This window comes from Cupressus sempervirens, chromosome 10, assembly GCF_028749045.1.
Source record: "Cupressus sempervirens isolate cs-2001-9-10 chromosome 10, ASM2874904v1, whole genome shotgun sequence".
In the NCBI taxonomy this organism is placed as follows: domain Eukaryota; kingdom Viridiplantae; phylum Streptophyta; class Pinopsida; order Cupressales; family Cupressaceae; genus Cupressus; species Cupressus sempervirens.
Window position 1 is genome coordinate 532104767 of NC_143127.1, and position 17055 is coordinate 532121821.

At 34.2% G+C, this 17055-nt stretch overlaps 1 protein-coding gene across 3 annotated transcripts in view; it reads left to right on the top strand.

The window, feature by feature from the left end:
* Nucleotides 1–17055, top strand: part of LOC149534986 (NAD(P)-binding Rossmann-fold superfamily protein) — a 329460-nt gene that overhangs the window by 243877 nt on the left and 68528 nt on the right. For all 3 annotated transcript variants that reach the window (XM_089807115.1, XM_089807117.1, XM_089807116.1), the window contains exon 10: nt 16119–16193. In XM_089807115.1, coding sequence (XP_089663241.1) covers nt 16119–16193 — 75 coding nt within the window. The remainder of the gene's footprint in view (nt 1–16118; nt 16194–17055) is intronic.

Consider the following 17055-nt stretch of genomic DNA (forward strand, 5'->3'; position numbering starts at 1 on the left):
TTTTGGGTAAAAAATCAGTGAGCCGATTCACCAACTCACCATGAATCACTCGGCCTTAGTCGTATCGCCAAATCACTTGAATTGCTTGAATCGCAGTGATTTAAGTTACTCTGATACAAATACTTACACACACACACACACACACACACATATACACGTGCATATATATATATATATGTATATAATACTCAGAATGTAGATAATAGAAATCTGATCCCTATCTCTTATTGAGGCTTACATAAGATAGGGAGTTTGTAGAAGGGAAAGGCGGAATAATTTTGGTCAAATGATGGGTAGTTCCCAACATTGGGGTTAAGCCTTGAGGGAGCTTGCTTATAGACTATTTCAGATGCCCTTGCCTGAATAAGTCTTCCACCTTATGGTACTGTTGGTAAGAAGGGAAGAAGGGATTCTTGCAATTTATATAAGGAGATTGTTCGAAGGACATGTCTAGGATACTTAGCGAATTATTTGTTGATTTGCATTTGATTACATCTAATACTTATAGTTGGGATATAAAAGATATTAATTTATACAATGTCAAGCTTTTAATCACTCTTTAATACAACTAAGGGGATAGGTAGTTTCTAGAAGGAAAAGACAATGATTTTTGTAATCTAATGGATAGTTCCCAGCATTGGGGTTAAGCCTTGGCGGAGCCCACTTGTAGACTGTTTCACGTGCCCTTGACATAGCAAGTGTTCCATCCTTCGTAAGGCTGGTAATTAGGAGTGAAGTAAGAAATTAGGAGCTTGGGAATGTTAACTGTCAATCCAAATCAGATAACATATTTTTGTCATTCAGATATGGATAATTTCAAAGTATAGTTAACTCAACCAGTGCTGCAAAACACATAATTAATTAGAATCCACGCTGAAGAGAATCAAGGACTGCTATGGAAGATGCATTTTGGCATGGCTTGTAGTAAGGAGGGAAATAGAACAGAAGTGGTATTCATATCACCTAATAAGAAAACTTTCAAATGTTCATTCATCCTAGCATTTGACTGCACCAACAACTTGGCAAATATGAAACCTTTTTACTTGGTCTGAGTATAGCCATCAAGCATGGATTTAAAACTTTGAGTGTTTATGGTGATTCAGAGTTATTTTTCTTACAAGAAAGGGAGAAATTTGCTACAAAGAATACAAGATTAAGACATTACAAACACAAGACCTGAGAGCTGATTGAATTTTTGATGATTTGTCTATTGATTGGGTGGATCATTGCAAAAATGTTATGACAGACTTCCTGACAAATGTAGCAGTCAAACAGAATGACACATCTTTGAACGAAATATCAAAAGTGGAAATTAAAACCAGACCAGCGATCCTTGATAATAATCTTAATCGGCGAGTCTTTGAAGCTGATAATAACATACTGGAATTCCTGACGTTTGAAGACAAGTATGTATTAGAGGAGATAGATTTCAATGCATATGTTGAGTGGGAAAATGGGAAAGAAACTCTATGCTGAAAGGATGTTGTTCAGCTAAAGAGAAATAAACATCCTAAAGAGTTAGTGGCATTGGAAGGAATCTTTGATAACGATGAGAAGATAGAAATAACAGCAGAACCTGTCAAAGATGAAGATATTGAAAGGATAAATCTAGGGACTGATAATACACCAAAAGATGTATATATTGGAAGAAAAATCACTCCCCAAATCAGGTCAGACTTGATTTGCATTATTAGGAAAGTATAGACATTTATTTGCCTGGTCATATGATGACCTCAAAGCTTACAAAGAGGATTCATTTCAATGTGAGATACCATTAAAATAAATGTTAAACATTTTAGACAGAGACAAAGACCAATCAATCCCACTTCGACTCCAAAGATGAAAGAGGAATCGATGAGATTGAGGGATGGTGGAATTATCAAACCCATCAGAAATTCCACTTGGGTATCAAATTCTGTTCCAGTCAGAAAAATGAATGGCAACATAAGGTTATGTGTAGATTTCAGGAATTTGAATATATCTTTTTTAAAGGATAATTATGGTTTTCCAAATATGAAAGCATTACCATAAAAGGTGATAGGAAATGAAATACTATCCATGATGGACAGATTCTCTAGATATAATGAGGTCAAAGTAAGAGAGTCAAAATAGTACAAAACTGCCTTCACAACATCATGGGGAATATATGTGTATTTAAGAACACCACTTTGCTTAACCAATGGAGGAGCTACTTTATTAAGAGCCATGGATATTGCATTTAAGGAACCGATTGATGTGAAAATGGTGGTTTACTAAAATGATTTGACTGCATACTTTAAAAGAGCTGAATATCATTGCAAACACTTAGAGAAGATATTTTTGAAAGCCTTAGAGTAGTTCATATTTCTCAATCCAAAGAAATTTCATTTTGGTGTCATAGAAGTAAAACTCTTAGGGAATATTGTATCAAAGGACGACGTGAGGATAGATCCTGAAAGATTAGCTACCATTAATAGAACCCCAGTTCTTAAAACAGTCAAGGTCATTCCATCATTATTTGATCAAATAAATTTTGCTAGATGATTTATATCAAATTTTTGAGAGATTGTGAAACCAATTGCCATGATGTTAAAGAAGGGTGTAACATTCAATTGGACATTTGAAGCCCTCAATGCTTTCGTAAGTATCAAGAGGGTAATTAAAGAAGCTGCTGTCTTAAAATCTCCTAATTTTTCTAGACCTTTTTCAGATTTTTTCTTTTGCTTCTTTCAATACCATAGCTGCAGTAATGTTGCAAAAGAATAATGAAGGGTATGAACAACCTATTGCTTTTTCATAAAGACTTTACAAGCAGCAAAATTGAACTACAATATTAATTAGAAACAATCTTATGTATTAGTCAAGGCAGTGAAGTCATTTAGGCCATACTTGTTTAGAGCAAAGATCACAACTTATGTGCCTAATCTGCTTGTCCAAGATATTTTCAGATAGATTGAAGTGACTCGGAAAAGGTGTCGATGGATAAATCAGGTCCAGGAATTCAACATTGACATTTCAATAACCATATTGGTAAGAGGTCAATGAGTGGCAAAACTGATGGCAGAATCCAATCTTGATGCAGCTGATGAAAACCATGTAAAGCTTGAGGAAGCAATTGTAAGTATTGAAATGTGTGCCGTTTGTATATAAATATTGTCTAGTACTTGAAATACATGAAGTGCCTAGATGACTTGAATGACAATCAGAATAGATCTTTGAAGTTACAAGCAGCAAGGTATGTACTAATTGAAGGTGATTTTTATTGGAGGAACCATGAAGGCATTCTCCTCTTCCTCTTAGAAGCATATCAGTCAAAAGCAATCATCAAAGAACTTCATGATGGTGTGTGGTGTTTGGTCAATGGTTGCTATGATTATGTCAGAAAATGTGAATCCTGTCAGAAGTTCTCAGGGAAATTAAAATATCAAGGGGCTTTACCCCTTAGACCCATGCAATCTGAGAACCATTTCAAATGTGGGGTATTGACTTCATTGGTGAAATACAAGACAAATCAAGTGGAGACAGATGAAAATTAGTTAGTAGCCACTGATTACTTTACTAAGCGGGTAGAGGCAATGCCTACAGACAAGCCAGTAGTAAAATTCTTAATGGAAATATCTTAATTAGATTTGAAGTTCCTTGCAAATTAGTCAATGATAATGGAATGTGCTTTAGATCAAAATAATTTACAGAGTTTTTTGAAAACTATGGAATCACTTTATTATATGCATCACCATATCACCCACAATGAAATGGGCATGCTCAATCAAGCAATAAAATTACTCTGAAGATAACTAGAAGGATGTTAAATAACAATAAAAGGCTCGTGATTCTAAAGCACTATGGTATGATAGCATAACTATAGAGAAATCTACGAGACACTCACATTTTGAGCTGGTATATAGAAAAAAGGCCAAATTACCCTTGGATAGCTTACTATATGTATATAGGTTCAAATTGGAAGAAGAGATTAAGGATGTTGATTCCATGGACCAGAGAATTGAACAACATGCTAAATTAGATGAAATTATCAGAAACGCCTAGAAGAAAAATGCAAAAATACAAGAAGTTAAGGTCTTACATGATAAGAAGAGAGAGGAAAGGGTGCTTACAGAAGGAGATTGGGTACTTATGTGGAATGTAGAGTATCGAGATAAGGGTACATATGGTAAGCTTAAAGCATTGTGGATTGGTCCATATGTGATCATAGGAAAAGGTGAAGAAAATTCCTACTCGACAAAATACATCAAGAGAAGCACATGAATTGCCAATGCATGGACAATTGTTGAAGCATTTTTCTCTTAGGAGAAGATCTATTCCACACACAATTTTCATCTTCCATCTCACTTATAGATATGCTACATTACCATCAATTTTGTACCTTTAGGGTTTTCTCTTCCAAAAATAATAGAATTCTTGCAATGCCCCCAAGGAACATATGTCCCTAGAAAGAGCCACTATTGGGACTTAGAAATTCACAAATTTTGAAGTACCATTTATGAACCTAAGGACAATCATAATGTCATAGAAATCATTCCCCTAGTATAAATATCAAGGATTCTAATTTAGGATCAGTTCACAGGTCATCACCAAGCTTTTGTACTTGATATGCTTTCACAAGGATTGAAGCTACTAAAGTTTTCTTATAAAGACTTCATCATAACTAACCCTAGCTTAGATAGTGAATGTTGTAAAAGATATTAATTTTAATCATCTCCATGTGGAATCTACAACTTGTGAATTATTATTGTATATAAGTTACTCTCAAAATGACAATATTATCAGTATAGCTTGCCTTATTATTACATCGATCCCATTTGTTCAATATACATCAAGTATTGACAAGACTTGAAGACTGCTAGCTTGATGAGAAATACATTACCAAAACGATCAGTGTAACAATAAGATATTGACATAGTATCTAAGTAGGCGGCCCGACAAAAGGAACTTACTCCAATCGATGAATTAACTATTAACAACAATTGTACTAAAGAGGTAATACAACATAAAAAATCAAGGAATTGATAAAACTTATGCCGATACCAAAAGGGGAGTAACAAAAGGATATTGGACAAGGTGATGCCGATAAAGTAATCGAAGGAGCACATAACTAATGAAAGAAAATAAAATCATATACCCCAATGGTGTGTATGTATTATGATGAAGGGCATTAAGAGAACTAAGCCAATAAAGGAAAATTTGAAAAATCATATGATCGAAGAAGGTTATGTAGATTAAACCATTGATCAGTGAAACATTTAGTCCTAACAATCCAAATGACATCGGAGTAATTGCTTTGGTCGAAGGAAGGAATAATGTGTTTGCCCAATGTTTGATAAGATGATCGGGAAAGCTTGCACTAATAGAATAAAATACAAAAGAATTACCCTTTGTTCAGTTAGAGTCTTGACGATCAACCTTTTGTTGAGATATGTTTAGTAGGTATACCTTGACACATATCCTAGTGATTAAATCTTTGTCAGGGTAGCTTTCTATTGTAGGGGAAGATGATTGTATTGATCATTCCTATTAGTTGGCCAAATCATTTGTAAGAATTAAACATTTAGGCATATTCATAGAATTTTCCAATCTATTGATTTGGGAACCAACAAAGACTACCTTTATTACATAGTCAACAATCATAGAATCGATGCCTTGCAAAATATATGCAAATCACTACCTTTCATTAGAGTCTCTTATATCATGCCAATCTCTACCTAAGATTTCTAACAAGTCAGCCATCTTGTTATTAAGAGAATTGAGCAATTATTCATGTAGTTGACTTTGTATTCATTAGTGTCCTTTGTTTTCTAAGCTCTATCGCCGCCTTATTTATCTTCATTAATGCCTGATTGCTGCCCATAAAAATTTCCCATATCATTGCTTTTTAAATATGCAATGCCTTTATAATCATAAGGGATGTGTTTACTTCTTTTAATTGTTGTTGCATATATAAGATTGAACGTTGTTCTTGTTTGTTATAGATTCAAGTGCATCCTTTTAGATGAACATCTTGTCCATCAATTCTTCTCATTTTTGCATGCTTAATTTTGCTTTTTTTTATAAAGCCTTCAATATTAGTGTCTTCCACTTGGCATGTATAAAGAACTCAATAAAGTCTATTCTAATATGGTGATTGTGGTTGCATCTTTAATTCCGAGCAATATTTAAGTTTGCGTAGCATTGAATGTTCTCAAATCTTTCTCATTTTTGCAGTTTGTTCTTTGTATCTAACCATGCTACTTTTGGCTTTTCTTCGACCACCATTATTTTTTTTATAGTCTATTACACATCAATTTTTATTGTCTTGCTTATCGTCATATCATACGTTGTTCACCTTCTCATTCTTGACATAAATGACAACCTAATATCAACTACGAAACATCATTGATAGTATTTGTAACTCTTATGTGGCCACCCTCCTATACAGCTAGCATGCATCAAGACCACTACAGATGTAAATCCTCTAGGAGTAAGTAAGTAAAAAGTAAGTGGGTTTTATAGTCCATGACACTATGCCATAGTTTTTGGGTTTACATATGGTGATAGTGATATGGGACTACCTCGTACTCTTTTTCGAGAGGCGCTTGGCGCTACAAACGAGGCGTACATACCCTAAACCCCAGTGGGATTTGAACTTGTGACCTCTCTTTCAAGAGTACAAGTTCTCCACCACTAGGCCAACTCGGGTTGTTTACATTAGGAATGTTTACATTGAATGAAAGAGAGACTAGGGCTCCAACATCTAGATGTGGGAGAATAGATTTAATTTATCAAATTGTAAGTCCCAATGGGGAAAGATTTTGAGGAAGACAATAGAGCGGGGATGCGTATATCAATTAAGCATCGAGGGCTTGAAAGAGCCAGAATATCTCATTTAGGGCTTCTAGAGACCATTTTAAAGAATGAAACATACAACTTCCAATAGTTCAATATTGTCTACTATGTAGTGGTAAAATGGAATCAACCACCTAACACATTTAGAAGGGGGAAGACCAAGATCCACCCCTTTGATTAGGTTAGATTGATACACAAGAGAATACCGATGCAAAACCCTAATGCAAATGGGATGAATAACTTGTGTTTAATTATCTAAAGAGGGTTTAAGCAAGAAGATATGCAATATAGAGCTGAGATACAAAAATGTGACAAAATGATGAAGTATATAAAAATGAAAGAGAGGAAGATGAAATACCTTGTGAGATACAAACTTGAAAATGGTCTGTCAAATGACCTTCAAAAGGGCTGATGTTGGTGGAATGGATTGAAAATTGCATAATGGACAAAACCCATAAATCGTTTAGCAAGAAATCAAGGGCAACCTAGTCTAATCAGGGGCGCAATGCGACCTTGATGGAATCTTGAGGAGCGAACTAATGCATTTGGGGCAAACTAGAGCATGAGGGATGTAGTACGACCTTGATGATCAGGAGTGCAGTGCGCCCTCAATCAAAGTGTGTGCCATGTTGATTTTGATTTCACAATATTGATAAACGACAAAAAGGGTATCCCTCTTTGCGACTTGTTTGTCAATCTGAGATCCAAAACCTACAAAACAAAGGATTGTTTGTTTGTTGTTAAGGAGGGGTTCGCCTCACTCAAACCCTTGTGTGGAAATTAACCTTGAATTGAAATAATTGAAATAGAATGCTAGCAAGTAGTAGTGATAGATCTAACATGAAGCAATGTTATTCTATGAATATGCTCTTGAATTTGAAATGTAATCGAGTATGTAGATGCAATAGCTTTGACTCAACTTCAAAACCCTAGAAAGGAAATCAAAGTGACATCAAAACCTTCATAAATGAATGTGCTTGAAATATGGCATAGGAATGCATGTAGATGGATGTAGATCTTGAGAGGACAGATGTAGAAGATGCAACAAAGGATCTTGAATGTATGAAGGGAGATCTTGAATGTTTAAATGCTAGATCTTTCATAAACTCCTTCAATAGCTTGAATGCATGAATCCTTGATCTTCAATGGAGAGATTGCTTGAATCCCTTGAATGCTTGAAGAGTGCTTGAGAGGTTGAGAGAGAACACTTGAACTCGAACTTGATGGATTTTGGATATTAAAAATAGAGCGAATGGAAGGGTTTATATAGAGATCGAAATACACTAACTCCTATAGGCCGACTGTCATAGAGGTTAACACCTGAACATCCTAGAACACGAGACTTGAAGAGGGGGCCAAAATAGGGCTTCATCAAGAGTGCACTGTGCCCCTAATTGGCCCATCAAGGGTGCAATGTACCTCTGATTGTCAAGTGTGCAAACCCCAGGGACAATCTCAAGACCCCAAAGCATAACTTGAAATCCGGAAATCATGTCTAGATTTCGAGGAAACCCTATTTTGGTGTCAAGAGCATATTTCAAGTGATAGGTGGATGGAAAGGAAGGACCTAGGGGACATAGTTTCTCCCTCGAGCTTAACACCATGAAAATAGGAGCTTTAAAGAGGATCTATTAGGTTTTACCCCAATTCCACCTAGGAGAAAGGCTAGAAAAGGGAAGAAGAGATGACAGAGAGGGAGATTGATGATCTCGCATTAAATAGGTGTTAAACCTTCATTAAATTGGAGTGCTTCCAATTTAAGACAATACATTTAGCCCCCACTTTAGTGAAAGTGTGGATCAACCCACACTTGCGGTAAAGTAGAGAGGAGAGGAAGAGAGAAGTATCCGGCAAATTGTAACGAGATAGAATATCACTTAGTCAAAGAGCACAAGCCTCCAAGACCAAGGGTCCTAACTCCACATTCATGCTCTAGGTTGCAAAGAAAAACAAAGCTAAAGATATGACAAAAGGAATTAGTACAAAAAACCCAAATCAACTAGTGAAAGTGACTTTAACTGATGAAATGTCTCACCCACTAATATCATATTTGGAAGGCTATTACAAGAGCATAAGTGATGACATAAGAAATGCAAGACAAATTCATTAATCAATATAGCTTCTTGATCTATCTCTACTAGCATGAAAACAAAAGAGCGAGAAGGTAGACAAAAGTGATTACCTCACCAGTAAAGTGCCCACCCTATTGTGAATCACCAAGAGATTTGCTGCAAAAGATGGCATTGAAATAGTCTAACAAGGTGCTAACCCGCTAGTCAACCCACCAAAGTTCCATCCATAGATCAACATCCATTGTATCACCATTGCATAGTTCTACATAAAAGATGTGATACCCTTGTATGAGACTTAGCATGTTTTGTTTGAATGCGTTACCTATATTGAGACTTCGCAAGTTATGCGTTACACAAATTTAGGATTTAGCATATATGTGTCTGGATGCATTACACCCATGAATGAGATTTAGCAAGTTTATCTGCGTTACTCATTATGAGATTTAACATGTGTGTGTGTGTGTGTGTGTGCAAAAGTGGGATGAAGTAACAGTGCATAGATTTGAGAATGACTTACAAAGCATACCTAGCATCTAAGGCTAAAGTACTCTAAACCATGTTGAGTATTCGTATTTGCTACCCCATGAGAGAAAAGACTGTATAAGGAAAGTGTATATATGCTCCCCTCCTTATCATGTCTATGTCAAATAGACATGAGAAGGAAGAGAAAGAGGATATCTACTTTCACAACAAGGAAATATCCTTGAAGAAATAATGTGGACTACATTCATAGCGAGTAATTGTAACTCCAACGATCTAAGAATATAGATAATTGTGAAAATGATATATCACTTATGAAAAGAGGATCCTCAAAAGGGAGAAATCTTAAGAACAAGGTGTCCACCTAAGAGGATTGCTTAATTAAGATAACATCTCTAGGAAGAAGAACAAGAATACACCTATTCAAACCCCCTCTATATAGAGGTGAAATAGGGATCCTTGGATGAAGGATTACAATCTCCAAGCAAGGGAAAGTGTATATAATGGACATAGGTTGACTTGATAAAGAAGAGGTGATGACTTACGACATACACCTCTTGCAAAAGAGAGAATCCATAGCCAAAACATAATTCCTTATAATGAAAGAACAATGTTACATACTAAACAAGTTCCATGTGAGCTTAAAGAAAGTAGATCCTTAGAGAAAGAATATAAAAAGCTTCTTGCCCCGTAAGCGTGAGACAAGAAAATAAAATCTATGATGACTTATATAACAAAATCTTGCAAGATATAAGGATGAGTGATAAGCAAAAACCAATAGCGATGCATAAAATGCAAACACCCAATATCTGACAAGAAGAATATAATGCTACACCATAGAGGAGATTAAAAAAAACATCATGGGATAATCAATTCTAAACAACATAAGATGCTACAAAAGAATATCACAAATGAAGTAAACTATGGATAATCATTGAATGAGAAGCATTAAAATCTAAAAAATGAAAAGACACTTGTTAGGCAAAAAGCCCAGCCATGCATATAACAAATTAGTGCATACCATATATAAGAATGTTCCATAAAACAATGCAAATCTATAGAGAAATGAGATAGAGAGATGAACGGATATCACATTATGCCTACTTAGTTATTACCAAAGAAAATACCAAGATGATAACGGATCCTAGAGAGAAGAGAGAAAGACAAATCCAATATAAACCCTAAATGAAAGATTCCTTAAAATAGAATGCAAATTCATAAGGGATATTGGATACATTGAAGAAGGGAAGAAGGATAAGTTATGCCTCCCTAAGTGTAAAATAAGTCAGCAAAGGGAGATAATGAATCCAATGATAGAAAGCGAAATAAGGCCATTGCCCCGCAAGTGAAGAGACAGGGGAAATGACTGTTATGTTACTCACAAAGTAGGACAGTGAGCCCCCAAAAGATAGGCTAACAATGACACAAACCAAAGAGCAAAATAATAGGGATGTAGATGCATGAAGTAAACTGGTCATGAAAATGATATGGTTCATCATTACAATTCAAATGGAACATGATATAGACAATGAATTGAAAATAAGAATAAAGCATACAAGATCTCTTAGATGTAATTAGATAAAAGGAGAAGGAATCAATATGCATGTACTCATGAAATAAAGGTGTTTGATGCACAAATTTGAGAATTTAGGATGTTGTGAAATCTAAGGTTTCGCAATCGTGAAGAGTTGAGAAACCACTTATAGGGTTGATATGAAAAGGATCCTTAGGATCTAAGGTTGGAGTGGTGGAAAGGAGGTCATAGTCATTATCATGTTCAAGAACTAAATTGGTTTGAAATGTGTGTTGAAAGAAAGGAGAATCAAGGGTGTGGTCCTTTATGACTAAGGCACTCTTAGGAGAAGGATAAACAAAACTCATAAAGGCCTATAGAAGGGATAGCCATGAAATGCATAGAAAGGGGTTGATTAAGGACCATGAAATCATCCAAAGGTGCCTCATGAGGAAGAGAGTAATCTATATCCTTATCTAAGGGTTCATCCCAAATAGTAGAATCATCCAAACGGGGAAGAAAACACACATTAGAGGAGCAATGATAATTAAGTAAAGAAGTTTCAAAAAGGAGAGAGTAATCAATATTTCTATCAAAGGGCTCATCCTAAATAGTATCACTATGAAGGGTAGGAACATCATGAATCACTAAAGGTTGGTCAACATCATCTCGAAAAAGATTACCCTCTGAAGAGGAGTGAGAATCAATGCAAGGAAAAACTAAGTTTTCATCATATGCATGAAATGAAATGCAATGGATATAAAAGAGACTATATGCAATTTCTTTATATTTTCAAAATGCAAATATATGAAATGCATTCTATATGAAAATGATGGGAAAGGAGATTCAGACAAGTAGATCTAGATACACCAAGAAGGAATGTAACTCCAAAATCAAACAAGAGATGTAAGTGGGTTGGGTGCACCAAAAATGAGGTCAATGGTTGGGTTTACCACAATGTGCAGGGGTAAAATAGAATCAACCACCTAACACATTTAGAAGGTGGAAGACCAAGATCTACTCCTTTGATTAGGTTAGATCGATACAAAAGGAAATATAGATGCTAGACCCTAATGCAAAAGGGATGAATAACTTGAGTTTAATTCCCTCTCACCTCCACCTTTAGAGGGTTTAAGAAAGAAGATATGCAATATAGATTTGAGATATAAAGATGTGACAAAATGATGAAATATATAAAAATGAAGGAAAGAAAGATGAAATACCTTGTGAGATATAAATGTGAAAACGAGCTGTCAAGCGGTGTTCAAAAGGGCTGATCCATGTAGTTTAGATTGAAAACTGCATTACAAACAAAACCTAGAAATTGTTTAGCGAGAAATTGAGAGCGACTTGGTCAAATCGAGGGTGCAATGTGACCTTGATGGATTCTTCAGGGGCGAATTAGAGCATCAGGGGTGCAATGTGACCCTGATCAAAAGTGTGCAACATTGATTCTGATTTTGCAGTTCTAATAAACGATGAAAAGGGTATCCTAATGTACAACTTGTTCATGAATCGGAGATCCAAAACTTACAAAACAAAGGATTGTTGTTTGGGAGGGGTTTGCCTCTCTCAAACCCCTATTTAGGAATTAACCTTGAATTGAAATAGAATGCTAAAAAGTAATAGCGACAGATCTAACATGTAGCAATGTAAATCTATAAATATGCTCTTGAATTTGGATTGTAATCAAGTATGTAGATGCAATAGCTTTGACTCAAATTCAAAACTCTAGAAATGAAATCAAAGTGACATCAAAACCTTCATGAATGAATGCACTTGAAATATGCCATAGGAATGCATGTAGATGAATGTAGAGCTTGAGAGGGCGGATGTAGAAGATGCAACAAAAGATCTCAAATGTATGAAGGGAGATCTTGAATGTTGAATTGCTAGATTGTGCATAAGGTGCTTCAATAGCTTGAATGCATGAATCTTTGATCTTCAATAAAAAGATTGCTTGAATGCCTTGAATGCTTGAGAACTTGAAAGAGAACACTTGAATTTGAATTTGATGAATTGTGGATATGAAAAATGGAGCAAATGGAAGGGTTTATATAGAGATTGAAATTGGCTAACTCCCACAAGCTGATTGTCATAGAAGTTAACACTCAAACATCCCAGAACGCAAGATCCAAAGTAAGGGGCCAAAATAGGGCCTCATCAAGGGTGCACTTTGCCCCTGATTGGCCCATCAAGGGTGCAATGCACTGCTGAAGCATCAGGGGCGCATTGCATCCCTAATTGTCAGGTGCATAAATCTCATGGACAATCTTGAGATGCCAAAAGATGTCTCAGAATCTGGAAGTCATGTCTAAATTATGAGGAAACCCTTTGTCGGTGTTAGGAGCAAATTCCAAGTAGAGAGGTGGATGGAAAGGAAGGGCCTAGGGGAAACAAATCCTACCTCGAGCTTAATACCATGAAAATAGGAGCTTCAAGATGATCTATTAGGTTTTACCTCAATTCCACCTATGCGAAAGGATGGAAAAAAGAAGAGATGAAAGAGAGTGGGAGATTGATGATCTCACATTAAATAGGTGCTTGACCTTTATTAAACAAGAGTGCTTCTAATTTAAGACAGTACACCTCCCAATAACTAATTCTTGCATTTCTAAACTCTAAAAAGACTACGAAAAAGCCCTTTGAAGCATACTATAAAATGATAATTATATATACATTTTCATCCCTAAACATTTTAAACCATTAGTAGTGAGTAGTGAGGGCACTCACCTTGTCGTCCTCTCTCACAATCATCGTCTCCACTTTCCTCTTCAATAGTGGAGAGAAATTGTGTAGAGGTTGAGAGTTCAATCTTCTTGTTTGCACATCGTGGAAAGAAATGGATTTTTCTTTATTATTAATTGCCCTTTCCAGATTATCCGAAGGGTCACCCTCCATAATGGTTGAGTTTGAGAAGTTGAGAGACCATAATTTCAGAGAGGACATCCACTATAGATTCAAACATCGAAAGGAAGCACTTTTAAGCTCAAGGCTAAAGAAAGGATCATAAAAATCACATACAATGAAAAAATTAGGAAAAAAGAGTAGTCTTAGATATGGACTTCAAACCTCATAAAGGAGGTATGTTGTCGTCTCCATACACAAACAATCTACATAACTCTAGCCTTATTGCCTTAATATCAATTTCTTGAACATAATAAAATATTATTTTGCATAACATTTTAGGTTTCTTCTTAAATGACCTTTTAATTCAACTTTATTTTTGGTTGTAGAAATAAATTACTTTTATTTAAACATATAACACCCTCTTTTAAATTATTAAACACAAGTTGTCTTCTATTTTTCCACTTTATGACAACTTAAATGTTTAATCTTTTAATTATTCAATTCTAACCGCAAATATTTATATGGCTAAGATACCGGTTTCCTCTAAAATGCCTTGGAATACAATTTCTATTATGTTCCAGTTCTGGTTCTTTTTGGATTCCTATAGAATTCCTCTCGGGCAATTGTGTTCCTTGTGCAGGATCCACAAGGAACCTAACCTTATGCAGTTCCCACAGTGAACCCAACTATCTTGGAGTGATCTGTCCAAATTTGGGTGGATTCCAGAGGAACACATGGGCACCCAAGGCTGAGGGTGCCCAAAAACATGTCCCACATTCCATTTTAATGTTTTAATCTATAAACCTTCAAAAATCCTAATTTCGACTATAACACATGCATTTGTTCATTTAATGATATTTCATTAATATCTTCAGCATTTGTCACCTTTTTTCATTGTGTAACAACATTGTTAGACTCATGCAAATTATGAATATGATATATGAGGTATTAATTTATAATTTTATTGGCAATAATGGATTTATGAGTATCATGCTTCCAACTTTTTATTATTATATGTTTGAAGTTTTGAACCAGTGATGAATAAAATTTGAACATATTACGTGTGTGAATCTATGCTGTGTATATGAATTTTTAATGTTATAATATATCAATATGTGTGGCTATACCCTATATATATATATGTATATATATATATATGTATATATATATATATATACATATATGTATATATATATATATATGTATATGTATATATATATACATGTATATGTATATATATATACATGTATATGTATATATATATATATAAATATATATATATATACACATATATATATATATACATATATATATATATATATATACATATATGTATATATATATATATATATATATGTATATATATATATATATATATATGTGTATATATATATATATATTTATATATATATATATACATATACATGTATATATATATATATATTTATATATATATATATACATATACATGTATATATATATATATGTATATAGATACATATATATATGTATATATGTATGTTTGAAAATATCTCTACATATACCCATGGTACAGGAACATGCTCGAATATTTTTCCCTGAACCTGCAAACTTGAATCCAAACCCAAATTTGTAGTAGAACCGGGATTGGAAAGTTAGTTTATAGGACAGAAGTTATTTGTCTATATGAAAATCGGCATCCTTCAAAAAATGATTGGCTTCTCAAAGAAGTGCATAGTGCTCCTAGAATGTATTATCTCAGTATTGAAAGTATCATTGTATTTGGTTTCATATTTGGTTCCAAGAACTCTCTACCATTGGCAGAATAACATTCTAACAAAGTTTGAAGTTTGTGCTCTCCAAGAAATTTGGGAGATTCCATGGATGTTGAAATGAACCCAAAAAGGGAAACTATAGTAAACTATTTTTTTTTCATTTTGTGGTTTTAAACTTTCCTAGCAGTGGAGTCGTCTATCTAGACTTTAACAAACTTCTTCATGAATCTTTCCACACAATTCTTCTGCACTTATGTAATTCTAACATTTATTTTAATTTCCAATAAATTGTTTGATTCAATGATCTCTTTGTATGTTGTGTATTTGTGGCCAACAAGCGATAATTAATTATCTTGAAGCTTCCCACACAACTTTTCTGCGTTAATGTGATTCTAATATTTTTTTTTTTTTGTCAATTTCCAATATAGTCGTTTAATTTGATGATCTCTTTTGTATGTCATGTGCTTGTGCTCAATAAACAATAATTAATTGTTAAACTCTTCTGTGTTCCAACTGTATTTCTGCTTTTGTCATTGAGGAAAAATTACCATTGGCTTTTCATGGCCACCATCATCTTTTTTATTGGATGCAAGTGATGATTTTAATTCTTGGCTTGCCTATTTGTTTAATCAGGGGGTGGTGGCAGGTCTTTTGGTTCAAAACACTCTCAAGTACTTGCTACATTTTGGTCAAGTTTCCAAGTACTTGGTAAAGCTATTTGGTACCATCATTCTTTGGCTTTTGAATTATATTTTGTTTTATATGTTTCATAACTTTCATGCACTTTGGTAAAACTGTTTAGTGCCATCAGATTGATATTTGTCTTTACAATTAATGTATATATATTATCCACTTTCTCTAAATAATTTCAATAAAAAGATGCAATGCAATGGTGTGATTGATTATTTACTCAATTAATTAAAGTGTATAAATGACTGTCTAAATACATTATTTTTCAACATATTCTTGTGTGTATGTTTAAGGTTAAACATCAATACTGTAAGTTTGCTACTTAGGAGATCATATAATGTGTTTCTTTGACATATTTTAATTACTTGGGGAAAACTAATATAATTTCTTTCTTTGACTCGGGCTACATTTTTTATTTGCTATATATTATGCCCCATTTTCTGTGGTGCATACTGTAGAAATAAATTGTGAAAAATTGATGATATGATATCTTAAGCATTTATTATATTGAAAAACTTTCACACCAATAGATTAATATTGTACTCTCTTTCCATGGCATGTATTTGTTACTATATTCATCGTAAATAAGATCCGGATGCTTTTATTGCTCTTCATTTGCTTTCAAATCTGTCTGCTGGAGCATAGTTGTATATCAATGGAAATTGTGCTAGCAAATATTTTCTTTTGAGGTTATGAACTAATTTAGAAAAGTAGGTTCTGCAATAATTTAGTTGATAAATAAACAAGTTGCACATGTTACAGTTTACTTTTTGCCAAATGAATATATATTAGAATAATTTTCAGTCAATGTTTCTGAGAATTCTTTGAATATCTCTACCTATCTCATTTTTCTGTTTAAAAATTTCAACTTATGTCCTTT